The 27925-nt window shown below is 40.9% G+C and overlaps 1 protein-coding gene across 1 annotated transcript in view; it reads left to right on the forward strand.

The window, feature by feature from the left end:
* thsd7ab (thrombospondin, type I, domain containing 7Ab) overlaps nucleotides 1-27925 on the forward strand; it is a 55206-nt gene that overhangs the window by 23035 nt on the left and 4246 nt on the right. Inside the window, exons 3-27 of the mRNA XM_084669146.1 lie at nucleotides 307-555; nucleotides 1116-1302; nucleotides 2904-2970; nucleotides 4607-4762; nucleotides 4943-5146; nucleotides 6663-6857; nucleotides 8652-8910; nucleotides 12465-12580; nucleotides 13766-13901; nucleotides 14072-14175; nucleotides 15344-15538; nucleotides 15927-16193; nucleotides 18275-18453; nucleotides 19019-19024; nucleotides 19212-19345; nucleotides 19770-19923; nucleotides 20905-21046; nucleotides 22534-22649; nucleotides 23019-23136; nucleotides 24763-24908; nucleotides 25304-25478; nucleotides 25718-25891; nucleotides 26762-26857; nucleotides 27326-27408; nucleotides 27571-27784. Of these exons, the coding sequence (XP_084525272.1) occupies nucleotides 307-555; nucleotides 1116-1302; nucleotides 2904-2970; nucleotides 4607-4762; nucleotides 4943-5146; nucleotides 6663-6857; nucleotides 8652-8910; nucleotides 12465-12580; nucleotides 13766-13901; nucleotides 14072-14175; nucleotides 15344-15538; nucleotides 15927-16193; nucleotides 18275-18453; nucleotides 19019-19024; nucleotides 19212-19345; nucleotides 19770-19923; nucleotides 20905-21046; nucleotides 22534-22649; nucleotides 23019-23136; nucleotides 24763-24908; nucleotides 25304-25478; nucleotides 25718-25891; nucleotides 26762-26857; nucleotides 27326-27408; nucleotides 27571-27784 (3872 nt within the window). The remainder of the gene's footprint in view (nucleotides 1-306; nucleotides 556-1115; nucleotides 1303-2903; nucleotides 2971-4606; nucleotides 4763-4942; nucleotides 5147-6662; nucleotides 6858-8651; nucleotides 8911-12464; nucleotides 12581-13765; nucleotides 13902-14071; nucleotides 14176-15343; nucleotides 15539-15926; nucleotides 16194-18274; nucleotides 18454-19018; nucleotides 19025-19211; nucleotides 19346-19769; nucleotides 19924-20904; nucleotides 21047-22533; nucleotides 22650-23018; nucleotides 23137-24762; nucleotides 24909-25303; nucleotides 25479-25717; nucleotides 25892-26761; nucleotides 26858-27325; nucleotides 27409-27570; nucleotides 27785-27925) is intronic.

Below are 27925 nucleotides of genomic sequence, written 5' to 3' on the forward strand. Positions count from 1 at the left end.
TCCTAATCATTTGAAAGGGCCTAAAGAGGCATCATTAGCGTCTCATGTCAGATGAATGATTAAAACACATCAGCTTCTGGTGATGCATTTGAAGTAACGTTTTTTCCATGCTTTATCCCACATATCAAAAGCATATGAAGGGTCATTTTTTTCTGTTACTTTTCTGTCATTGTGGGATGTTATACAAAGCCTTTTGGAGGAAAGACATTTGGATTGCAGTACCTTAGGATGTAGGTTACAATCATGTATACAGTACCGTCTTACACTGGTCTGTTCCTGGCTTTCTCTTTCCTCTTTCGGCTCTAGTCACTGTATACCGAGGGACCTGCCTCTGACAGTCCAGTCATGCCTGCTCTCCAGGGACTGTGAGCTGAGTGAATGGTCAAACTGGAGCACCTGCACCAAGACCTGCATGGATCCCAAGTCCCTCAGGGGCCAACGCTCCCGCAGCAGACAAGTTGTCCAGTTCCCTGTGGGGGAGGGCCAGGACTGCCCCTCCCTAGAGGAGACTGAGGCCTGTGAGCCTGAGGGGGATAGAGTTCCACCATGCGCCATGTGAGTGCAACTGGATAACATGGGGGATGCGTGCTGTAGGGCTGCTTGCATCATAATACTGTGCAGCTCACTGATGAGCTGTGTAATGTGATGTCTTAGCTAATTGCGTGAAGGTATCTGAGATTAACATAGTGTTTCTCTCCTTAGCAACCGTATTTTATACATTCTTCACAACACCGCAGTAACCTTTCACCGCTTTCCTGTCCAGGGGAAACAGTTAGTGGGATATAATCAATGTGTTTAGGAAACCCTGACTACATTCTTGCTGCTGATTTCCCACTTTTCACATCAGTGAAATCTCAAATAACATGAATAATTTATCAGTTGTTTTGAAAACTATGAGAATAACTTTAAAGGTAGTTGTTTCTATATGAAACCACAGTATGTTGTCAGGCAGAGTGATTGTCATAAAACAACCACTAAGTTTGTAAGGGATGCATTTTTGTAGCATGCCGTTCAAATGTGCTCAATATACAGTAGGCCTATCAGATTGTAAATAGGTTTTGACTGAACAGCACACCCACACACCTACGTTTCTGTCTAACCGTCGTCAATCACAGCTACACCTGGAGGACCACTGAGTGGAGCGATTGCCGAGTGGACTTGTTGCTAAGCCAACAGGACCGTCGGCGTGGCAACATGACGGGGCTGTGCGGGGGTGGTCTCCAAACCAGGGAGGTTTACTGTGTTCAGGCTAATGCCGAGCTACTTACCTACCTCAACAACCTCAAAGAGAAAGAAGGTAATGTAAACTCAAAGGTTCAATTGTCAAAGTCATGTTTTGGGCGTGTAAAAGTGTTCAAGACTCATGACCTGAGCAGTGTCACACCACTGAGAGGGGTGAGGGCATCTCGTAAGAGAATACTCACCCCTGAAGAACAACATTGTAGATTTAGGGTGAATTGATTTTGTAAGCCAGCAAACTTTACTTTAGTATTTTGTTATATCAATATAAAAACATTGTGATGCTCCTAATGTCAAACTTAGGTCTACCTTTTCACAACACATGTTCCACATTGATACATGCACCAGCAGTTTTTCATTTAATATTACAGTATGTAGACGTGATAGCATAGAGTAACTCTCACTTTGGCTAAAGTCAATGTACTTGTGTTTATTTGTCCCAGTGTGAGCACATTATCTTCTTTGAGTCTTGTTCCTCCCATGTATTCTAAGTACTGTCTGTTTCAAATCCCAAGCCTTACATGAACTCTGAATACTGTTACAAGACTAAGTTCAGGTCCGTTCATAATCATCTTTGAGGCCATGTCCTACTGTTCTAGTGGAACCTTTTTGGCCTTTGCGGCTTAACTACAAGGTGACACATTGACACTGACTGATCAGACTGACTTTAAGTCGAAGCAGTCATCTAATTAATCGTTAATGATATTAGCATTGATTCAACAAGCAGCAGTGTTAGTGATGGCTTAACTAAAGCAATAGCATTTTGTTTACATTGTAGTCTGTGTGATGTTGCATTAGTAAACTATAGAATAGGTGTCCATAATGCTCCATTTTCTTGTTTTGTGCAAGCACACCCAGCTACAGAATGTAGACATTTGAGAATCCATTGCTGGTCTTTATGGTTTCAATAGTAATATTCAGAGTAATATTGCAGTGTACTTCCTATTTAGAAGGCCTATTGCACGTAGAGCCATAGCAAGTTCTGACACATACAGGACATCAAACGTACATTGCATCAGTATGCAGTTAAAGATGAATGTGCCAAAGCTATATCCATTGTATGTGTTTATCAATGTATTTTAGTGTGTTTGGGTGTTTGTGTGTGTATGAATGTTTGTGTTTATGAGTTTGAATGTGTGCCGGGCTCGTTTCTGTTTGTACGTCTGCTAGTTAAGAGGGAGTCTTTTCTTATCTGACTGGCGCAGGATTTCCCTCCTTCGTCTGAAGGTAATCTTCCAGCAACTTACCAATGAGACAGAGAGACAGTGGCTAAGTGAGGCCTGCCGCAACCACCGCACTCATGCATAAACATGACCAAGTGCTGAGGAGAAGTTCCCTCAGGCCCATCTCCAGGATCAGCCGGGCCTCTCAGGATCGCTAAGCTTAACCATAATGGAAAAAACCAGGCCTGATCTTAGATCAGTTTCTTCAGGCATCTTCTCCCTACACTTCTATCGCTACCGAGTATGGAAATAGGATAGACTATACTTGGAGGGCAGTGTCTCACTCCCACCCATAATATATTCCACCCAGCTGGTAGATGTTGCATGTGTGTGTGTGCTTGTGTACTCTCCTATGCTGTATGTTTAGTGGCCCTCCGCCCTTCCATGTGTGTGGTTTGTCTGTGTAGTGTTGCTAATAGTAGCATCTCCCTCTTCACAGAGGGTCAGGCGCAAAGTCAGCAGATGCCTAGTGTACCCCCTCTCCTCTCTGTCAGCTTTGAGATCACAGGTAGGTGCTTTAGTCAAGCTGATTAACCAAGTCAATACCTCCTCTGCTTTCCCATTTATAGACTGCTTGTATATTTGGGCACTGTTTCCTCTCCTCTCCTCACCGTTCTTCCCCTCCCCTCCCTGCCCTCCACTCCCTCATCCTCTCCTTTCCTCTGTTCTCCCTCTCCTCTCTGTTCCTTCTCAGCCAGGTTTCATACTAGGTTTAAGTTAGGGCTTTAAGCGACTTATCAAATTACTGCCATGTCCAAGTTTAGAGTCAAAACATTATGGAAAGTATATGCAATCTGTTTTCAATTTCCTTTCCTACTCGAGAACACAAACGCGCTTACCAAATAAGGGAATGTTGCCCTTGTTGTAAGTGCATTGCCTAACAGATTAAGCATTGTGGAAGAATGGAAGAGCAGTGTTTTTCTTTAAATGCCATTGCTTGTTTCTTTATTAATCTCTATTTAAAACGAAGTGATGTAGATTAAACTCATCGAATGAAACATGGATTATCATTTGCCTACAAAAAATGTTTTGGTCTGGTTTTGGTTTATTTTCCATAGACTCTAGCCTTTTGCTGTCGTGCAGTGATGTATAATTATTAAAACTGGCAGCTCTTTAAGCTCATAATTATTATTTTTAAACAGTCAAAATGAGTTCTGCTTATCTATCTCTGTGAATGTGTGTGTGTTTGTGTGTGTGTGTGTGTAATAAACTGTGGCTCAGGGGTGTCAATTAGATAGTAAGCCCTTCATAGGGGGTTTGGACCATATGCCAGGTGAACAAGACCCTTTCTTATCAACAAGCACAACCTGTTCTCTGGATGCTGAGATGCTGTGAGATATTCTAGCTTTGAAGTGACAAACCCAGAGAGATCCACACAAACACAACTTTGAAAGACTCAGACACATTTCTGCCAGTACATTTGCAAAACATCCAGTAAATAGTTTCTCTCAGTTGGCTTCACTTACCCTCCTGCAAAGAAAAATACATCACTCCTATGTTCCACTGCTAAATTCTGGATGGGAATTCAGATAACCAAAAACATGCATCATCCATACCAATCCCTGAATCTGAAATTTGACAGTACAACCAGGGAACGTAAGCCAAAAAGTGATCCAGCATCAAATATGTATGAGTAGAGAAAATGAGACAGTGGAGCTTTCTCTAATACCTTCAAAGATTCATGTATCTTGTGTCTCCGGTGAATTAGGCTAGGCCTAGCTTCATTATGTTTCATGCGTTAGATGAAACTATTTGAATGGGAAAATCAAGGCTAATATATCATTCTGACATGTTAATGGTGGATAATAAACAAAACAAGGAAACATCAAGAAAGCTTCACAGAAATATGGCAGCACTTCACAGGGTGTGTTTTCATACTATTTTATGGTCTCTCCTTGGAGATTTATGTGCTGGGGTATAAAGTATATACAATGTAAACAGCTGATCATGGTTGGGTATTCTAAACAATTTATTTTTAAGGATTTTTCTGTCATTTCATCAGGCAAAGTTTTATGATAAATAAAATATAAAATTTAAACTGAATGAAAGTTGTTTTTGATGGAACAATTTTAGTTCATGACTGCATGAACAAAAACTACTCTAGACTAAAATGGTTTCTGAACCACAACCCTCCCTTCCTGTAGCATCCCCTCCAGTGGACAGCAAATTGTGTGAGGGTCGCGTCCCCAACACATCCCAACTGTGTATCACCCCCTGTCCAATTGAGTGTGAGGTGTCTCTGTGGGGAGCTTGGGGACCCTGCACCTTTGAGAACTGTGATGACCAAGCCGGGAAAAAAGGTATTTTTTTCTGATTACAATGGCATTCAAAGTGGCTAATCAAATTTGAATGACAACCAAATTACAAACTCATTACGACATATTTTTTACAAAATCTAATATCCATTTAAATTGCTTTTGAGAAAAAGTTTAATGAGGAGATGAGGATTCATGAATAAAATCGGTCATAATACTTCATAGGTTATAAAATCAGGACACGACAGATTGCCAACAAACCAACGGAGGGGCCAGGGGCCTGCCCACACCTGTTGGAGGCTGTGCCATGTGATGACCCCAGCTGCCATGACTGGCGACTGGTTAGCCTGGAGCCGTGTATTCCTGACAATGAGAAGGAGTGTGGCCCAGGATTGCAGACACCTCAGGTCCAATGCATCAACAGCAACGGTGAGACTGCAAAATATTTGAGTTGAAAATATAGATTTCTTTGTCTTAAATTATATTGATCTGTTCAATCATATTTTAGATAGCTTATTATAATGATTGTTTATTAGTGTATTGACTGAACAGTGTCAGGGTTGACACTCAAAAAAGTAATATATAATGCATCACTCATAAGAGTAATATATAATAACTTTTCTAATATTCTCAGATGAAAGTAACATGCTATGTCCCAATTGCATTTTTGGCCTTGCCCCTCAAAATGTCTGTCTTCTTACTCAATTCAAACAATGTCAAAAAGTGTAAATGACTGTTACAGTGTTTCTTACTAATCTGGAGTCGTTTTCAGTATCCTACAGATACCATGGAGACCATTGTTTCCTTTTCTTGACTTGCGATTGACCTACTTCCATGTCTAATGACAAAGCTGGGTTCTCAGTTATATAAAACAATTCCTATATTGCTCAAGGTGATCCCATTCTCTTTAGCAATCCTCTAACTCCTTTCTAAAAAGGAGGGGCTGGGGATGACTAGCGTGCTTGTTTGCTTCCCTCACTACCATTCATCTTGGTGGTTCCCTCTGGACACTGTCCCCTCAATCCTACTCTCCCTTCCTCAGGCCCCTCTCTCCTGCCTCAGTGCTACCCACTGTAGCAAGCTCAGCATGGCCACATCTTACCCTTTACAACACCCCCCACTTGAATGCACACATGCACACACACACACACACACACACACACATGCACACACTTTTTCCCTCTCTCCTCTGGCAATTAAACCTCACTCACACTAAATCAAATCAATTCTCTGTGGCCCAGGGTCTTGGGTACGCCCTCATCCTTTGCTGCACATTTTGCTGCACATTTTGTTTCACAGCAATGTTTATTACAATAGAACATGCTACAGTGGTGTAGCAAAAAGCTTACTCCTTCATTGACATTGAGTAAACACATTGAGTGAAGTATTTCTGGTTCTTTGTGAGGAACAGAGAATATCTCTGTTCTTTCCTGTCTCTGTATACATAAATTGATTGATCCCACACTCTTTCAGCTGATGAAAATTGATTTGTGTTGCTATGATTTTGAGCTAAACTATACCCTACCGATTGTTCACTTCAGTGTTTGCACCATAAGGTTCAATTAGAGTCCCTTGGAATTTCAGAAAATGGCACAGAACTCACATGGATTAACTTGAGACAAGTCGATATAAATGTCATTGAAACTTCACTGTCAGTAGCTCCCAGACATCACAAATGAGCTATTTGTACTTGTTGGAATTCCTGGTATTCTGTTCAGACAGGGAACGTTTGGTTCTCTAGCAAAGCAAATGGAAGCATCAACAGAAGGACAAATGTTTCCTAGAAACCCAATCGACTGCTTATATTGAGTGCTAAAATTTGGTACGATTCAGGTTATGTCAATATGCTGTAATATCAGAAACATTAGTAAAATGCAACACAATGTTTTTTTTTCCCCACAGTGTGATTTCAAATGATACAACCTCACACTGTTCTCATTCCCAGGGGAGCTGGTGGAGAGTGATCAATGTGGAGGAATTCCAGCCCCAGAGCCAATCCCCTGTGAAGTGCCATGTTCAAGGGACTGTGTCCTCAGTGACTGGACTCCTTGGTCAACCTGCTCCCAGACCTGCTCCAGCAAGACCATCGAGGGAAAACAGATGAGGACACGTTCGATACTGGCCTACAACGCCGGCGAAGGTGACTATCACACTGCTCTGCACTGTGGATCTGTTTTGCTTGCCTTTTTGCTTGTTTCTCTCTAGAATGTACAGGTTATACATTTTCTGTGTGTCTGCACATTCGCTTTGTTTCAATGGGCGTGTGTCTGTCTTAGTCTGCAGTCATGCTGTGTAATGTTGAAACATGTTGTTTGCTTCCTCACAGTAACTGCGATGGTAGTGGCATGGATCACAGTGATGGAGGGTAAAAGTCGCAATCAACTTGATTGCTTGTAGGGCAGTTTAACCTTTAGTGTATAGACTACACAAAAAATGGTAAACTACAGTAATTGTTCTTTTACTGCAAATTAGTTCATTGATAGTCATTAGAAAACATTTTCAGAGAATAGTGTTAGTGTCAGTATTTCCATAATATAAATGCTATGTGGAAAGATATATATATAAATACATTTGTTGTTGGAGTCGTCATGGTAATAATAAGTCTTTGTATTGATGTGGATTGTTTTTGTTAACATATTCTATATGCTCTCCAAAGGTCTGTCAAGGGTACCAAAGTTTCCAGAGCTTTTTGGTAAATTAGTTTGTTTTGGTAAATTAGGTTCGTTTTGAACTGGTGGTAGGCTAGTTGTGGTTGTTATGGTAGTTAGTTGTTTAGACAAACAGTATATGTAAGTCTGTGTTTGTTTAAAGTCCCATTTCAGATGTAAAGTGAAACCGCCTCTGTGAAACTTCCTCACATTACAAAATGGATTGTTTCTAGACATGTATATAATAGTAATAATTTTCTTGGAAAATATTATTTTGGCATGGAAATATTCTGCTTGTTGGAGCCCTTTCAGACTGCTGAATGTCATAATGTAACATTTCAGGCTAAGTGTAGCAAGTGCTTGCTCCGAGACCCAATACATTATGGATGCCTTTCAGAGCAAATTTGTGAATAAGTCAGCAAAGTGCTGAAATTCATACCGAAAACATTCATAAACCCATATTCTATGAAGTGTCCTTCTAGAAGCTAAAAAGCAGTGATCTTGTCACTTATTCAGCTGTGATGGTAGTTGTGATGACAGTTATAAATAGATATATCTCCTGTAAAACATTCTTTGAGAGTACCCTTTGCCCAACAAACCTTTTTTTGGGGGGTCGGTCAGAGCATCATTTGAAGCCAATTTGTCAAGGCTGTTAAGGCTATGGCGGAACCAGCAACTCGACATATTCAGCCAAGTTTAATTGTAGCAGTCAGCATAAAGGGAGTGTTACTTTTGTGCCATCAGGGTTAAATTTGTCTGAGTAGACAGTCTAGTCTGACATGCCTGAAAACACGTGTTCATTACGAGGTTGGGTTGCTTTCATCTCAGGGAAATACAGGTGAAAAGAACTAACACGTTACTCCACGTGGTCTCCATTACTTCTGAAAGCTGTGTGTCTGCAGCCAAGGGCTCTGAATTTCCCTCCAACTGGCTGCTTCAGTTGAGGCTAAATGGTGGCAGAGAGAGACAGAGCAAGAAAGAAATAGTCAGATGTGGGGCGGGGTTTGGGATCAAGTTGATCTTTTTTTTGTTGCACAACTGAAGTAGAGAAAAATACTCCAATTCGATTCAAACAGTTGACTAGCAGTTGGAGGAGATGAGCCTGGGAAAGCCTACTAAAGTGTCTCATAGGTTGACTGGTAACATTGTTTAACTACATACTGTACATTAAGTACTTGTCATGTCAGGGCACTATATACATGTCATGCACAGTACAACGATCAGAATTGTTATACATTCCCCAAACTAGAGTCTGTCTCTCCAATGGCTCCACTCTGTGTTCCCAGGTGGCTCTCTGTGTCCCAACAGCAGTGCTCTCCAGGACATGCGAAACTGTAATGAGCATGCGTGTACCGTATACCACTGGCAGACTAGTGTCTGGGGGCCTTGCACTGAAGACCCCTCAGCCTTGGCCCTTAACACCACCACCGTTACAAACCTCAAGGTCGTTGCCGACGCCGCTGACCAGGTTTCCTGCTCCATGGGAATGCAGACCCGCAAAGTCATCTGTGTCCGGGTGAACGTGGGACAGGTGCCACCGAAAAAGTAAGAACAATGGTCAAGGGTTTATGTGTTGCATGTATAATGTGCATGGATGCATGTTTGACTGTTTGAGGAGGTTGGCACAGGAAGAGATTTTTAGAGAGTACTCCACTAGCATTGAGTTTATAATACCTATCTTTAATTTACAGACAACGACAGACAAATAAATAAATATTCTGTCAGCTCAGTCTTTCTGGGCTTGTGCAATTTCCTACTAATGATAATGACAGTAATTAAGTGGATTTGATACTTAACGGCAATTAAACAACCACCATACAAGAGGCGAGCTGTGCATGTTGATAGCTCGGATGAACGCATACAGTAATGTAGTCTCAAGATGCATCACTGATTTTTCATTTAGCACTGAATCTGGTTCCAACCAGGCCATGTTTTTCTTTCTTCACTGACAATATGGAGAGTGAATGTCTGGTGATTTTACCATGTTAAGTTGCTATCTCTATGTTAATGTTCCAGTCTATGTCAGATCCTGAAGAAAAACACAAGGCAAATGTGCCTTACATGATGTGCTCTCCAAGGTGCTGAAAGGATTTCCCTTTGACTCTGGAACTTTCTTAAGGCCTTCAAAGGCAGATGCAAGAACAGCATGTTTTATCCTTTTAAGGCGATTAAAGCATAGCCTTGTCTTCATGTGATGGATCCTTACAATCCATGGTCGCCTTGTAATGTCTTTTAAGGATTCTGTTTGTCATGGTGTTGTGTTAGGATTACTGTTGTTTCTTACATTAAGGTTACATTAACTAAAAATTAACAATAGACCAACACCTGTAGTAAAAACATGGTACATAGGAATTCTATATCATGAAATAGTATTAAGTGTTAGTTGTATAGGTTATTACAAAAGTGTAGGAAGGCACAGTATGGGGGAGGGGTGTAAGGAGAAGTGGATGTTGTAAAGGGGCAGTTAAAGATTGAGTTTCCAGAACCAGATCATGTCCACATCCATTTACCTCTAGAAAAGCCCAACCCCCCATGCCAAACCTGCCTTGTGTAATAACTTTTACCACTAAACTGTCATGAAGTCTAACTGCATAACAGTTTCTTTGTAACTAGCTGTTGTGTCTAGCAAGGTTTGTCCAAAACCTACACATTCTAATGAGTTAAGACCTCACTAATAGAAAGGAAGGACGGATTGACCTGATTTCCGGTTGTTATCTATCTATGCTGTATTTGACTAGTTTCCCTGTACCCGACATACAGATGTGTCTGTCTTCCCCTCAGGGAGCGTTGAGCTATCTTCATACACCCCAAGGCAGTGAATCAAATACTGCATCACATGCGCACACGCACACACATCATATATTAAGAGGTCTAAAATAGACAAATATGTCATTTTCTTTTAGGCTACTATCATTTTATGCAGATAATTGCTGAGGTGTGAAAATCAACATGACGCTCTATTGACATCTTGAATGGTAAATGGCGTGTATGTGTTTTTTGTAATCACATTGAAGCAGGGAAAGCTGGGAAGGATGGGAAGAATGGGAAATAATAATTATGATTCTGTTAGACATCTGCGACATTAAGCGGAGACAATTGTTTTATGAATATGCTCAATCATATGTAACAAGCACCAGGCAAAGCACAATTATACCATGAACAGTGCCCTTACAAAACTACATTTACATTTATTCATTTAGCAGACGCTTTTATCCAAAGCGACTTCCAAGAGAGAGCTTTACAAAAGAGCATAGGTCACTGAACATAAAAACGAGATAGTCCCAAACATTGCAAGCAGCCAAAACATGAAGCATACATTGTGAAAAAGCTAAACAAGTGCCAAAAGGGAAGACCCATAAGAGCATGTAGTTATACAAGTTACAAATAAAACAACATGAACCACAAAAGTGCAGGACTGTACCTGTAAAAGAACAATCAACAGTAAAATATTACACAGCAAGTACAAGACTTAACTTCGTTATATCTAACCTACAATAGCAACAAGTCACTCAATAAGAGTCGTAGTGATCCTGGAGGAAACTAACAAATCCAGCTAAGCATTCTTAAGTGCCGTTGTACTCCCGGAACAAGTAAACTAGCAAGAAAACTAGCAATAAACTAGCAATAAACAGTTATTTTTCTAGCACAATTTCTTTGCCCTTGTGTAACGTCTTGAGATTTGACTGACAGCCAGGGAACAAACCACTATAAGGATGGAATAGTCACCACACAAAAAGAAGGGGGCAGTTTGATGCATAGAATCTTGGCTGCCTACAATTATTATTCTGACAGCTTCTTTTTCCTTTTGTTGTGTTGGCGCCTTCACATTTCTTTTAGACAAAATGACAATATGGATGTGACAGTTTGAAATGCGTTCTAAATGGTGATGTAGGCCTACACAGACTTGCCAGATTAAGGCAATAAAATCTGAATGAACTTCAGAAACAGTAAAAAGTATGTACTCTGGGGAATTTACAGTGACATTAAATACGGACTTTTGTCAAAAGTCATTAGGCCTTTTGGTATCTGAAGCTGTGTAGTTGACAGTTAAATTCCTTGACTTACTACAGTACGTTCTCGTCAGTCATGTGCTTATTTCTCTCTGAGCAGACTTTATTGGTAGATAGCAGAACAAATACATTTGCTTGGTTGCTCATCTTTGTAGCTTACAGGCCATGCAGCAACATTAGCTGGAATAAAAAGATTACAACTTGAAAAAGCTGTAATGCTTTTATTGCCTATTTAACTAGTGGCTGAGAATGAGACTTACTTGACAGTAAATGTGGCCCAGTGATACGTTTAGTGATTTAATTTAAATGATGACCAGTCATTACAGCATACACATTTACAGTAAATTAAAAGGGGACTCCTGAGTGGGAAGGATTTATTTATTTCTTGATTACTGTTAGTTTAGAATCAGTTTTGTGTGGTTTTAAGAGCGTTAAAAACCTTTGATCCAATCTATATATTATACATCAGTCTTTGGTATCCTTGTCGCTTACCTATTTCTAACAACTATTTGTAGGGGTTTAGAAACACACCAGGGGATTTATTTCACTTGAGAGGGATTAAGCTCTCGCTATTGATATTTTTTTAAGAATCTGATATTTCAAAACATCTGTACTATTATTAAATGTTGCATGTAAGACGCTCTATTTATGCATCCAACAACACCATGCTAATGAGTTGGAAACCCCAGAAAACCACAACCATTTTCACAAATGTTGAACCTGACCCAGATGATCAGCAGCAATGGGATGAGGAAACTGAGCTGCAACATCCTGTTAATCCCCGAGAGCTGCATATCTGAAAAATCAGATTACTCTAAGCATTTTTTTACCATTTATTTTGATCCACTAGCATTAAAAGTGACCCTGTTGGCTGGATTAAACATAACCCCTGTCTCGCAAAATATCAAGCCTCAATTCAACCCAGACTCCTAAGCGATTAAACTGATTACCTCGCAGTGACATATAGTTGTCTCTGGCTAATCTGCGCTAAGTCAGTAAACATTTCTGACATAAGTTAGACACAGACATGTAGCTTAATAGATAGGGCAATTGTATCAAATTTGACGTGTTTATTTGACTGCTTTTCAGGTGTCCCGAGGGTCCTCGTCCAGGCACAATGCGGCCCTGTCGACTAGCCTGTAAAAAGGATTGCATTTTGACCCCTTTCAGTGACTGGACACCATGCCCACCAGCTTGTGATGCAGGTACATTAAAAACAAGCCGTCCTCTACATCGTGAGAACTATGCATTCTATTCTATTAACATTGTATGCTTTCAACAACATTTCGGCATCTCATTTACACGTTTAATTTAAAAAAAGAAACGCTTTTCAAGTGAGTAATTTAATTGTGCTTGAAAAGTCCCCTTGAAATCTGACAGCTGAAGTCCCAACTATCACTCACATCTCACTAAATATAATCAACTTGACAAACTGGCATGTATGACAACCTTTAAGTGACCTCTTTTAGAATCCAGTGTACCCATGGGCTGCAAGTGTCACCCAGGACGTCATGTTGTTGTTTCATTCAGTGAAAGAAAAACAGCCCTCGGATTAGGTCACCTCTGTTAGACAGACATGAGACATTGTTGATTATGAAATCTATTTAATTGCTTTATAAAATTAAATAATTATATTGTAATTAATTGTTAATTTAACACTAAAGCCAAAATATTTCCCTTCTATATAACACTCCCAACAGTGGTTCAGTTGGTTTAGACCTGTAATATTTAGACCCTGTGTTTATACATGGTGACTTCCCACCCATACAGATTGAAAGTAGGGGTCAGAGATGTAGCCGGAGAAATGTCACCACAATAATTTGATCAAGTATTTGTCCAAGACCAAGTAAATCACTTTCTAGATTGAGGTCTGGCAGTGTCATGGGCTATAATACATTGCACTTCCGTTTCATAGAAAGAAAGTCCAGGGTTATGATTCCTCCATGGCATTGTTCATTGCTCAGATCTCCCAGGCCTTTGTGTGTGTTGTTTACGTGTTCTCCCCATACTCATGCCCATGTACCTGGCCAGGAAGTAGTGTGAGCACTTGGACTTGGCTCCTGGACGCCACTGTTAAGGCTGCCCAGTCCTCCTGGCGGCCCTGGGTGGAAGGACAGCAGGATGGGAAACATTCAGAGTAGAGTTTTCCAGTGTTAGTGGCGGCATGCATGTGTTTGCCATGGCTGTGATTTCTTCTTCTTCATGATTATTGAAAATAAATTACGTTTATATAACTTCACAAGACTCAAACTTGGAACTTCAGTCACCCATTGTCCATTTCAGAATAGAACGAAATCCACTCTGACATGTCTGTCAACTTGTTAGCATGAAATATCTTAGCATAATCTAATAGTGACTGTGTCTGCGATGGCTGTGCCTGTTCTTGGCAGCTGGTAACATTGTGAAGAGGAAACAATATCGGTACCGTCTCATCATCCAGCTACCAGCTAATGGAGGCCAAGACTGTCCAGAGGTGCTGAAGGAGGACAGGGACTGTCCGGCTCCAAAAGTCTGTCCTGGTTTTAGGTACAGTTACTGCATGTACTGTGGTTGTTTTTGTTCGTTTCTTTTGCAGAATCATCACACCCTATTGTATTAGTAACATATTGTACTTTTAGTACAATGTTAATGCTAAGGATGACAATGATGAGGATTATCACTACAAACATCTAGTTATCGTGAAAATTCTATTGCAGGTGGAAGTCCCACAAATGGAGGAGATGTCAGCTGGTGCCCTGGTTTATCAGACAAGACAGTCCAGGTGCTCAAGAGACATGTGGACCAGGACTTCAAACAAGAGGTACAGTCAAAATATTATTGTCCTTCACTTCAAATTCAAATGTGATGATGAAATGCGAGCCTTCGTTTCCTAAAACAACCAAATGAAAAGATTTTGGTGCACAGTTGGATCTGGAGACAAAAATAATTTTTCAGGCGTTTACAAAAGACAAACTTTGCTATTCAAACCATCACATCCTCCTACAATACAGCATGTAAAGAACCACGTGAAAAGGGGATGAAACTTTGACATATCTCTGTGTTTAACATATCTCTGTTAAAATGAGAATGTCTTTGCTGATCAGTCACCCACTTTAAAGTATTTTTCAACATTGTGATTAGTTTTCTGTAAGAGGGGTTCTTTGCTCTTCCCATGCAGCGTTAACGTTCAGAGCTATTTTGAGAAAGGTGCTAATTTCCCCCCTTGGCTGATTGCTGCACAGCACAACCTGTACATAATTTACCAATGCATATGATATTACAGTGCCATGGGGAGAGGATTCATTTATGAATTCTGCTTCAATTTATTCCAGTTCCATAACAAAAAGACAAATCTGTAAATCTAGTAAATACGCAGTTTTTTCTTTTTTGTAATTTCAATAGCAGACCAATTCATTTCGGTGAATTCTATAAAAAAGCTATTAACAGTAGTTGATTCTTAGCAAATAATACATAACATTTAATAGTTCAAAACAAACACACAAACATTCTTCACATGTTATACGCACATTTAGGTTATCAACCAAATAGAAAAGACAGCCTCCTGCAAGGCTCAGCAAAAATGCTGCTTTATTTAGAAAGGAAATCTGTCTTTACGGCGAAAGGGCTGAAATGCAATATCACCGGTAATTCCTTTTTCATTGAAAATATATAGAATTATTGGTCTCTTACCTTAGTTGGACTTCCTAAGGTGAATAATAATGTTTTATATATCACCAATGTTCTGGTATATGAAGTGGTGCAACTATTCCTTATGAGTCGTACAGTATCCTATAGAATACAAAGTATTCATATTTTAGTATACAGATACTCTACAGTATCAAGATATATCTATCCTTTTATTTATTTAGTAGTCACTTTCATTCAAAGTGAGACACAAATAGTGTTTTTATATAGTACATCAACAGCTTTTAAATCAATGAGACTACATCTAAACACTTAAACGGTCTCTCTTCTTTTCATTCCCTCAGCGGTATCCTGTCGCCAGCTAGACGGAACGCAGGCAGACATTGGAGAGTGTCTGAAGTTTGCCAATTCCATGCCCCTTATCTCTCAGCCCTGTCAGCTCCCCTGTCAGGATGACTGTCAGCTTACCAACTGGTCTAAGTTCTCCTCCTGCACAGCCGACTGTGTGGGGGTCCGGACCAGGAGGAGGATGCTCATAGGTAAGGATGACGAAGCATTACAGAGAGGAAACACCATGATGGAATGTGGTAGAAGGAAATACACAAGTGTTGTGCGAACACCTGCAAATTGTCTTAAGTTCTTAAGCTGTCCCTCACATGGCCTAGCATTCAGGTCGTACAAGGTCGCCCAATTGCTTTGGCACCCTTCACTATATAGTATGCTGTAAATCAATGTCTGTGTGGACCCTGTGACCTTGAGAAAGATATTCTAGGGTGTTGCATGCCAGGGTGCAGCTTAGCAATTAGTGACAGACACACAAGAGAGAGTGTGCACTGTATATGAGTGTCAGAGGAAGGGAGAGAGAAGGTATAGTAGTATACTTTTATATTGTACTTGACCTATAATATTTTTTCTTTTGTCCCCTAGGACGAAGCAAGAAGAAAGACAAGTGCAAGAACACCCAGATGTACCCTCTGAGTGAGACCCAGTACTGCCCGTGTGACAAGTACAATGCCCTGCCTGTAGGCAACTGGTCTGACTGCATCTTGCCAGAGGATGGCCGCGTGGAGAGCATTCTGGGCATGAGAGTCCAGGGTGACATCAAAGAGTGTGGCCAGGGTTACCGTTACCAGGCGATGGTGTGTTACGATCAAGAAAACAGACTGGTAGAAACTTCACGCTGCAACAGCCATGGTAATGCTCTGTGTGTGTGTGGCACAGCCCCCCCTGAGGTTGGTTTAATCCCCCCTGAGCCTGTCACTCAAGGGACAGATGTAATTGTATGATGCATTTCCTTGATAACTTTGGACCTTGACCAAGTTGTAAATGCACAGCAGGGCTTATGTAGAGCCATGTGGTCTGAGGCAAGGCCTCAAGGTTTGGATTGTTGACAGAAATGTTGTCATTATTTGTTGATCTAATGACAACATGATTGTAAAAACCTGAATGTGTGTCCGATATTGATATACAATATCAAAAGTAGCTCTATTTAGTAATATTTGGATTTTTTTAGCATCTACTACTGTAACTTACTTTGAAAGACACATTTGAATGTGTTTTGCAAGGTAGGAATTTATTTTTGAAACGTTTGATTTGAAACGTGATTCTTCTTTTTTAATGAAACATTTTACTGTCACCAAAATATAGATCAAAGATCTATATTTTGAATACTTAGAGAATGTAAGATTTGATCAATGCTGTTGAATTGCTTTGAACACAAGAAGATGCTGAAGATACTGAAAGAATGAATAGAATTTTGATTCTGATTCTGAAGAATTAATACATCAATGTCATGAAAATCTAAACAGGACACAAGCTGTCTTATGTTACTGTACTGTGGATATGAGTCAGAGATTAAGATTCACATCAGGAAATGTGTTGGTGGACAAGATAAAATTGCATCACAAATAAATAAGGACATAGAGCTTGACAGGCGGTGGGTGGTGCAGAGAGAACAGGGTAACAGCAGGGGGCTGGACTGGACCCTGTTTGGGGTTGTAGGATGGCAGGGGCTGGACTGGACCCTGTGTGGGGTCGTAGGATGGCAGGGGCTGGACTGGACTCTGTGTGGGGTTGTAAGATGTCAGAACCCTTGGCAGAGGTTGTATTTGACATGTTAGCAAAGGGCAGTAAGTCTCATTACTGTTCAAATGCTTGTTGATTGTTGGGGTACATTATTAGCATGGGAAAGAGAGGGTAAGTGGATAATTAGGAAGATGTGGGATTCTGATTAAATGATCATGGTTTGTTGTAAACCCTGATGAGAAAGGTTAGGTAACAGGTTTATCTGGTCTGGTATGATTACTGGATGCTTGTTTGTCCGTGAATGTGTCGACTTAAACTAGAGTCTGTGACTCATAGAAAGACTAAAGACTATAGAAAGACTTTGCCAAGGGCTTATGTCCAGATTCATGTGAACTACCATACATACTACATGATGTGACATACAAGACACCTTTAATGACTTTATGGTCTACAGTCTGAGGTCAAAGGGGATGATCCTGATTACAGAGGTCATGCTAAACCCAGTAGGATGCAGGATATTGACTTGGCTGAGAGCCATATCAGGTTTCTAAGAACAGATGAAAGTGTTTACTGTAATGTCATTTGGCAGTAAGCTATCACAGAGGCACCGCTCTGGAGGACAAACACGCTGTTTGACCACTGACAATTCGCTTTTCAAAAGAAACACTGCAAAGACCTAAAGACTTCTCACAGAATGGAGACAATTTGTCTGAAAGAGCATATTTTTCATTATTAAAAGGAGATATTTATCTTGTCAGATTGTCCATCTCATTGATTTAATACGGAAGGTTTCACATTCTAGAGCTGAATTTAACTTCAAAGAGATTCTTTTTATTGTGTTTGTCTTTTGTGTGAAAAATCCAGGCACACACCCTGCGTGTTTGACATTGAAACCAACTCTTAGCTCAGATAGACAACGTCTCACAATGTATTAGCCATAAACTATACATGTTTGTTTGAGCATCCGCAAATCAAAGCTCAGAGAATTCATTGAAAACATGCAGAGTGAGATGCATAAACCCCAGTCACCTGTCATGACCCAACAGTCAGTGGAGACAAATGTCATTGAACATTTTCCCAAAATAAAATAGTAGTAATGTATTTGTAGTATTTTAGCACATATTTCTCTGACTTTTGGAGGTGTCATTCATCATGAATTTAGAGGCTTCTAGCTACTTCTGACATTTTCTTTACTGGTTTTCGTTATGTCTTCTAATGTCTTCTCATCTCTGTCTCCATTAACTATACAGGCTACCTTGATGAGGCATGCATCATCCCCTGTCCATCTGACTGTAAGCTGAGTGAGTGGTCCAACTGGTCACGCTGCAGCAAGTCATGTGGCAGTGGGGTCAAAGTTCGCTCCAAGTGGCTTAGAGAGAAACCTTACAATGGTGGACGGCCCTGCCCCAAACTGGACCACATCAACCAGGTACTGTTCACCATCTGAAGCACAATCAAAATCTCATATCTGCAATGGTGAGAATGTAATTTCCCATAAAGGCATAAAAGCATTGAATGTTACATTAAAACCAAAAAGAACACTGATGAATACTCATAAAATAGAATCATACAATATGTAAGGGATAATGTATAAAATATGCCCTGACAGGGCGAAAAGCACCCCAACGCGAAGCGGAGGGGTGTAGCTTCGCTCTGAATATAATTAAATGTTTTATAATATAATTAGATACACTAAAATGTCTTTGCATGTTTTCAATACCTTCATTTCAAGCATCCTTTCTGCCCAGTTGAGATTCAGTTGGTTTGCTAAATAGAAACCTGCCTTTAATACTGTATGAATATTGAATGGATTTGTAGTCCTGGATTAAGGCCAAGCATCATGTAGGTTTTTTGTGGTTTGATTCTGAGCAGATCCACTATAATGCTGTATCAATCAAATATCTTGTTGTATGTGTATTTTGTCATTAATCTTGTTTTTACCATTGTGTGACTTTCATTTAACCGATGCTATCTGGAACCTCCTACCATTGCAGGCCCAGGTAAGAATAATGCTGTTTATATTCAAACTATAAAAAGTAAATGATTTAATGGCTTACAGAAATGGGTATATACTGTAGATAAAAGATCTCAAAGGACAATATCAACTTCCATCCATGTTCTAAAGGACCTCATGTAAGTTACATACATGTTTACAGTGTGTTTATTCTAAATACTCTGGATTTTCAGGTGTATGAGGTGGTGCCCTGCGCGAGTGACTGTACCCAATATGTGTGGCTGGCTGAGCCTTGGAGCGTGTGGAAGGTCAGCAACGTTGACCTGAAGGAGAACTGTGGAGAGGGTGTCCAAACAAGAAAAGTCAGGTAGGAATGTATCAAACGACACATCATTCTTCCTCTGACGAAAAGGAGGATTTGGGACTCACACTGTCTACTTAAATGCCCACATGCTGTAGGTTAAAGCATTGTGTGAGGTTTAAAACGTGTTTAAACAGGAATGCACTGGCACCCACATGCCATGGCCCCTGAACTATGAGAATGTAATAAAGTTGTCCCATCAGGACATGGACTTAGGTATCATCCTCTCAAGACCAAGAGATCCCAATCTATCTTTTTTTGCCAGCCTCAGTAGGGCCTTTGAATAGACAAGATCATCAATCCTTGTATTTTTTTTTAGACAAGTATCACAGTACCCATTTGTATTCCAATGGATTGTGTACTTATCATGAACATTATGTTTGATCTGAATGCCACCGTGTGTTCTATTGTATTCTCTGCTATGTCCCAGGTGCATGCTGAACACTATAGATGGTCCAGCAGACCCGGTGGAGGACTACCTGTGTGACCCAGAGGAGATGCCTCTGGGGGCCAGGGAGAGTCGGCTGCCTTGCCCTGAGGACTGCGTCCTCTCTGACTGGAGCTCCTGGAGCACCTGCCGCCTGGTGAGGCATCGCCACCGAAACACACACGAGGGTCAACATACTACATGGCATCTTTTTATTAATGTTTGCTTAACTCTGCCTGGGGTTTGCATTGCTCTAAAACTTAGCGAGGGTTCAAGCTAAATATATTAATTTCATTAATAATCATATTGAGTAAAGATGATCTTCAGAGTGCGGTATAAGCCTGAGAACAGATACATAGGTCATTTTTTATCAAAGTAGAAAAATACAGGGTATGCAGCAGCCAGTGTGCACTCTTTCCCTTTTGACACCTTTGACATGTGCTAAAAGCGAGATTTAACTGGTCCGACTTGGCCTGCTGTTCTCCCCTCATACCAGAACCATTGTTAATCACACAACATTCTTTTTGAGTGCTTGGCATGCTGACTTCCAGCAATTTGGATCTCAATGCGAGGGCACCAGTTGGGGATGCTATGATGTTTTATTCATGACGGCAGCGATGGAGTTCTTCTAGGAGCATCATTTCCCCTAATGTCCAACTGTGACCAATGACTATGCAAAGGCCAGTGTTGGAAAGGAATACTGTATGCATGTATGAGGGTTCTGTTGTTGTAGTTGAAAATACCAGAAAACTCCATATTTCATGACAGATTTATGCTTTTACCAGTCTATGACAATCCAGGAAATGATGACATGGCATTAAAACACGCTACGGTACTAATCCAATTTCTTCGGGAAATTAATTATGGAGCTTTAAACTAGAAAAGAATCTGAAACTGGCAGATTTCCACTGTTTAATTAACTTGACAGTTTGATAAAATGTGGATGTCATATTGGTAAGAGTTCTTTGTAGTAAAAAAGGGTCTTAGTTCTGGTTCAGTGATCTGTCTATATTTAATTATTATCACTAGCTGCTATATGGATTTCTTCCTAATTTATGCATAACAAATAAAATGTACATTTGCTTTCTCAACTCCCCATGTTTAAGACAAAAAGAAAATGGTGACTATTCCATTTCAGCCCTGCACAAGGAACAACAATCGGTTTCGGACAGCGTATCCTCTTCGAGGCCCAGGGGTGGGTAGACAGTGTCCAGAAACCACCGATAAAGACCCTTGTCACCTGAATGCAAACTGCTTTAATTACTTCTACAACATTACAGGTAAACAATACGTCACCAGACATTCTACTGGCAAATGCTACTGTGTCTGTCTTCGAACATCTTTATTTACTTGTGGAGCTTCCCAAACTAGAAATAACTAGGTCTGCAAACTTTGCTAACGTAGGATGTTATGCTGACGAGGCCTCCCTCTGGCTATATTAAAGTACTGGAATGTCCTATTGTACACATATTCCATTGTAGCTTACTGCATAATGAAGTAGTGCCATCCAGTGCAGTAGACTACGGTGGACTCAATGCAGAATATTCCAGTTAGACTTCAAAAATCACCGTATCTCTCCTGTCACTCCACTGCGAGTCCATAAGCACAGCTGAGATTTCTGTAAAGCTCTCTCAACTTCCCTCTTTTCCTTTCCTTTCTCTCTAGCTCGCTCACTATCTCTTTTCCTTTTTCTGTTATTCTACTGTGTTGCTCCCATCCTAGAGGCATACAAGTCTTCCAGAGCATAAGTACATGAAAGATGAGGAGATCATTATTGTACACTATTTTTTCACTGAAACCCTGAATTTTCTCTCTCTCTCTCTCTCTCTCTCTCTCTCTCTCTCTCTCTCTCTCTCTGGCTCTCTTTCTGGCTCTCTAAGGCACTCTCTCTCACTCACTCTCTCTCTCTTTGCAATCTCAATATTCCACTCCCCAGTGTGCAGCAGAGCTCTGCATGGCAGTTGAGTCAGGGCGAGACAGCCAAACTCTAAAAACAGCCCCTCATTTTCGTCAAGAGAAGAGAAGAACCTCTCAGTGACAGGGTTTAAACTAGAGACATGTGTTCCTCTCAAGGCGAAGGGCCAACTCCTCCTCATACTCCAGATTTAAATAATGTTCTTATAACTTTGTAAAGGGCATGCTCTTTGGTTCTTTTGAGCAGGTCTATTGGTTTCCACTAACTCCAGGAGTTGTATCAGAAGCAATCATTCTTAGAACCTTGGATATAACCTTTCTGACAGGCGAGACATCTAGTGTATCTCTCTTTACTCCTCAAATCTACTTTTATTCTACAGCAGAAGGGCTCAAACATTGACCGCACATTGTATTCAGCCTAGTTAAGCTATTAAGACGTGTTGAAAGGCAGATGTCCATCAGTGAGACAGACATGGTTTCAAACGGTCCTCAGATATTATATTTTTAGATATTATGTTTGTAGATACTGTTTGGAGTCAGGTGGCTAAGCGGTTAGGGAATTGGGCTAGTAATCTGAAGGTCGCCAGTTCGATTTCCAGCCGTGCAAAATTATGTTGTGTTCTTGGGCAAGGCACTTTACACTACTTGGGGAATGTCCCTGTACTTACTATAAGTCGCTCTGGATAAGGGTTAGTCTGCTAAATGACTAAATATAAATGTATTTCACATGCAATCGTCATGTTAAAGTACTTCGGTAATTCAATGTAAGAAACTAGGGTTCAGTACAAATCCTAGGTACTTTTTGGGTGTAATTTTGAGTTTAATTTAGGTTCCTCCTCTCTCTCTACCCCAGAGTGGAGCACCTGTCAGCTGAGCTCCAATGCTGTGTGTGGACCAGGTATCAAGACCAGGATGCTTGACTGTGTTCGCGGAGACGGCAAGTCCGTTGACCTCAGGTTCTGTGAGGAGGTGAGCCAGTCTGTTTTTTTAAATCTTATGACAATTACAAAATCTGTGGAAAATTCCTCAACAGATCTAGTTTCTCAGATTAAATCCTACGTTCTTTGGAAAAGAACAATGACATATAAACCCATAACCTTCTGGTCTATCTGCCTTATTCAGATGCACATTGGGTTTCGTATGGTAATGACTTTATAGCTAGCGTCACCACCCAGGCCAGTGCCCATCATGACTGGTGGCAGAGCAGAAGCTCTTGGGAATTGTATTATCCCAGGGTCAGGCAGAGGTCTGGCAGGAACAGACTGGCTGATGGTGCTGGCAGGACTCTGTGTCTGAGTGGATGAGGTAATTGAAGGATAATGTATGGCCCTGTCATAGCTGCGGCTGGAGAGGAAGTGGCTGCTGAACACATCCTGTGTGGTGGAGTGTCCTGTCAACTGTCAGATGTCTGAGTGGTCGGCCTGGTCAGTGTGTTCCCAGATGTGTGGACTGGAAGGTATGCAAACGACCACTTACAATCGTCACTTACAATTATCACTTGCAATCACATGCACAGAGATTTTTAAATATGTACTGTACAATCATACATACACACAAACACAGACCTATTACCATATATACAAAATGGAGCCCTATTATAGGCACCTTGTAATACATTAACACAAAATATAAGCACCGATCCATTAGTACTGGCGCATCCGTTCGCACTAAATCTCACATATAATGTCTTACCAATCTGTTGAGTTGATGTTATTGCATAAAATGAAATAATAATTTTTTGGGCTAGTTAGTTTTTTGCTCGAACTGTAAAAGCTTGTTATTAGACCAACCTTTTTGCCTCAGTAGAGTTAGGTCTATGGTTGCCTTTTAAAATTACCTTTTTATATTCCGTACAGTATTTTCCTTACAGCTTATATATCAATTCAACTCCATTACCAACAATTGTCTCTCCTGCCTGCCCCTCAATATAAAATAACCTCACACGATTAGAAACACATCACTCTCGCCTTGGATGGGAAGACTGGAAAAGAGACAGAGGTTTATTGAAGTGGGAGAGATTGCATCATGGCCTCGAAAGTGGCTGGTGATGGAACAGCGACAACCTCTCCTGTCCCCTGTTTGTTGTTGCACAGGATCAGACAATTGATTGTGACCCATTATATCTGTCTGCTCACAACCTGTGGGAGGCCCTTTGAAGTAATCTCTGTGTTGCACTGGAGGCTGGATCACAGGGAATAAGATAGAGAGAGTTTAAGAATGGTTAAAGCAGCCATGGGGATCCTTATTTGATCTATGGGGGAGGTGTCTTCTTGGGAGAATAACATGTAAGTTATAGTGTGTCTGTGTTTGTGTGTTGGGGCTGATTGGCATAACATATTAGCTTGTTACTCAAAATGGTGAAGAGATTTGTGTCTATGAGTAATTAACAAATTATTACTGTTGGTATTTTGAAAGCATGCTGTCTAGTTTAAAAGTTGGAGCTCAGTTCGTTTTTTTAAAGTTTTTTTATCATTTCTGTAGAAATGTTGACAGTTGTTTGCATACTGTGTGTTTAGAAGTGAAGAAATGTAATTTTACTTAAGTGGAAGAGTGGTGATTATCAACATAGTCAGAGGACAAAATAGCGTGGAAGGCCATCTTGAAGAACTCTTTAGCTAATACAAATGCAAGCATGCACACATACACAAACACAGCAATGTTTTGAATATTAAGTTGTGTTTTTCAGTTATGATAACAATATACTAATAGAAACTTAAATATTTTCAAAAGAAGTCAGATGCATTATGGAGTTGTGTTTTTCACCACTTTACATGAATATTTAAGAGTGGACTAACCCTATCAAAACTGTTAGGGGTGCTTAGTGATATTTCAACAAGCAATACAGTATGAGACATCAAAAAAACTGGTAATTCGGCTTTATCAGATGTTAACTGTTGTTACTGTCAAAGACCATGCAACAGTAAGGCCTAAGTCATTCACACACCTTTCATATCCGTTGTCTAAATTGGCTTATGCTGCTCCAGGACAAAAGTAAACCTAAACATATGTTGTATATTGATACCTTGAGGTGTTGTATCAGAGTGTCCCTTGTTGACGATGTCACATCCTGTGTGCGCTGCAGGTAGGATGTGGCGGAGGCGCATCGTGGTGCAGGCGTCCCAGGGGGACGGACGCCCATGCCCCACTCAGATGGAGCATTGGAAGCCCTGTCCAGTCAGACCCTGCTATCGCTGGGAGTACAGCCCCTGGTCCGAATGCAGAGTGGAGGTACACCAAATGTTTAAAATTGCTTTTATCCTTTCCAATGTATGTATACCCTTTGAACAACTTTTTCCGATCTTGATTCTGTTCTTAAACCTTGTATGTGGAAATTTTATAATTTTCTATCTCGACAGCTCAGATTTGTTTTTACTTGGCTTGCCATCAATTTTTTTTATCTCAACTTTACTTAAGTACATGGCATCCTGTAGTTACAAATTGTCTACAATATACCAATGCAATTAAATTATTGTTGATGTAATTAGTCTACAAGGTTTTCTTAGCTAGCTTAGTAAAGTGAGCTATACTGTAAACTTACCCATACTGAGATACTGAAACATATTAGGTACGTATTCTGCAAACTACTCAACTGCCTCCTCAATTACTTTCCATATCTACCTTAGGATGTTGTGTGTGGAGATGGCTTGCGCTTCAGGAACTTGACCTGCTATGTATCGGATGGCTTAAGCCAGGGTGAGGGCAGCCTAGTGGACGAGGAGTTATGTAGCAGTCTGGAGCTAGCTGTCAATGGAGACACAGAGATCACACTAAAGGAGGCCTGCACTCTCCCCTGCCCAGGTGACTGCAATGTAGTAGTACTGTACAATACCAAAAACAAGTCTAAAGAGTAAATTTATATACTGTCTCGGTATATTGTTTATATAGAATAATATGATTACATACATTGTAATGGTATCTCTGGGATTTCCTTAGCTTTACAATTATTTCCATGTTTTTATTCCGAAACTTATGTCCGAAGTACAGCAACTATGAAGAATATCAAGTGAAATGCTTTCTTTTCACCATCTCTCCCCTAGGTGAATGCTACTTGATGGAGTGGTCAGACTGGAGCTCATGCGTCAGCATGTGTGTCAAGGGAGCTGGGGTCGACTTTGGTTCAGTCCAGGTGCGTTCGCGGGCTGTCATGGCCCAGGAACCGGAGAACTTGCAGCTGTGTCCAGATCAGGACTGGGAATCCCGCCGCTGCACTGGTAAGACTTCAAGGAGCTAGCTACTGTGGTCAGTGTGATTAATTCTGCCCTATAGTGTAGGTGTCCACCAGAGCGCAAAATTCTAATTAGCTGGTTGATAACATAGACAGATGGGGTTCCACCAAATATCTACAGCAACAGCAGTTCTGTTGTTGTGCGGTCAATAAAAAGGGCCAAATAATAATAGAGGCATAGTATGTTGAATTCCAACAAACAAAACTCCAGGCATCGTACTCATGCATTAAATTGGTGCGCCGAAGAATCATGAGTAAATCACCATAGTCCACGAACACAACGCTTAACCCTAGAGCCAGTCTGAGGAGCTTCCTCCCTCTCTCAGACCACTCCTGCCTCCTAGACAGCCAGCCAGCCAGCCAGTTAGCCAGTCTGTCAATTAGTCAGTCAGTCAGTCAGTCTGGCGGGCAGTCAGCCCAGCACTGGGCTGACCTGGTTTCCCACCATCACTTCAGGGCTGAGGGGGAGGTGTGACCCATCTCTTGGAGAGGGGCAGCGGGTGGAATAAGGAGAGAAATGAAGGGAGGAAGACGTAAGGGAAAAATGATAAGAGTTGGGAGAAGGAAAGAAAAAGGGAGAAGAGAGGAGCGGAGGAAAGGGAGGGGAAGAGGATCATAATAAACAGTCCATCTTAAACCACTCACATCATGATAGCAGTATAAGATATGTTTAATTAAATGAAACACCAGCACTGATAAAAAGATGTTTCAAGGTTGAATGGTTCATTTACAATAGCTGGATAGCTTTCACTGGTGATTTAGCTCCCTAAGGATTTTTTTGGCCATTTGTAGCGCTAATGGGAATATTGATAAAACAATAATAGCTACCTTTGAGTTCTCCTTTGTCTTTTCTCAGATGGCAAGTGTTATGAATACAAGTGGATGAGCAGCACATGGACAGGATCTTCTCGCCTTACCTGGTGTCAACGCTCTGATGGACTCAACGTCACAGGTAAGGCCTTCTGGGATAGAGTTTTCTATGTTTACATTACAGTTACAATTTTCATTTTATTCATTTGCAGACACTTTTATCCAAAGTGATATTCAAAAGTTCTGAGGCGTACCAGCGGTGAACAATAACAATAGCTCGATAACATCTAAACTACAACGGTGCTGTATAGAGCTGCAAAAATCAACGTCATATCAAAAGTCCAACATCAAACAGTTTCATGGGTGCAGTCTCTTGCTTGACAGTGGTACAACATGATCTCAAATACGTGCAGAGAAGCAACAAATTCGCAGGTATCACAAGAAGTTGTGTATTGCAAAATTCTGCTTTTGGTGCCCTCAGATCATGCAAAAGACTAGCTTGACCTTAAAGACAATCTATACACATGGTAGATTATTGCAACAATGATGATTTCAATGTCCATCTTCGAATAAAGTATCTGATTCCACTTTGATGACCGTTGACCTTCAGGAGGATGTCCCCCCATTAATCCCCCTGTGGACAACAGCTCCTGCGACCCTCCGTGTCTGATGCCAAAGTCCTTCTGCACCGAGGTCAGCTGCTTTCTTTAAGGCTTTCAGTTGTGCGTTCACGCCAGCAGTTCAAATGGATGAAATAGACGAATTCCCACGCGTCCACCCTAAATCTAAAATGGTTGTCAATCGGACTCTCAAATAGTCGACGTGAACGTGTCTGTTGAACACTGCTCCCTGCAGGCTGGTGTTTGCATGTGCGAGGAAGGCTACACGGAGGTGCTGTCCACCAATGGCCTGCTGGAGCGCTGCACGCCCATCCCCATTCTGGAGATCCCCACTGCTGGGGACAAGAGAGGGGACGTGAAGACTAGTCGTGCTATAAACCCCACCCTTCCTACTACCATCCAGCCTGGACGCTCCGGACGCACCTGGTACTTGCAGCCCTTTGGACCAGGTGACCTCACACACCAAGACACTAAAACATAATCATCTTGGGTCTTTTATATGGACAGTAATCTCACACAAAATATCAAGACTTTGTTGTGTAAGGTATATGAGGTAAATACCATTTAATCAAACTATAATGCCCTGTGGA

This window comes from Hypomesus nipponensis, chromosome 2 (genome assembly GCF_054491055.1).
Source record: "Hypomesus nipponensis isolate SF chromosome 2, ASM5449105v1, whole genome shotgun sequence".
NCBI lineage: Eukaryota > Metazoa > Chordata > Actinopteri > Osmeriformes > Osmeridae > Hypomesus > Hypomesus nipponensis.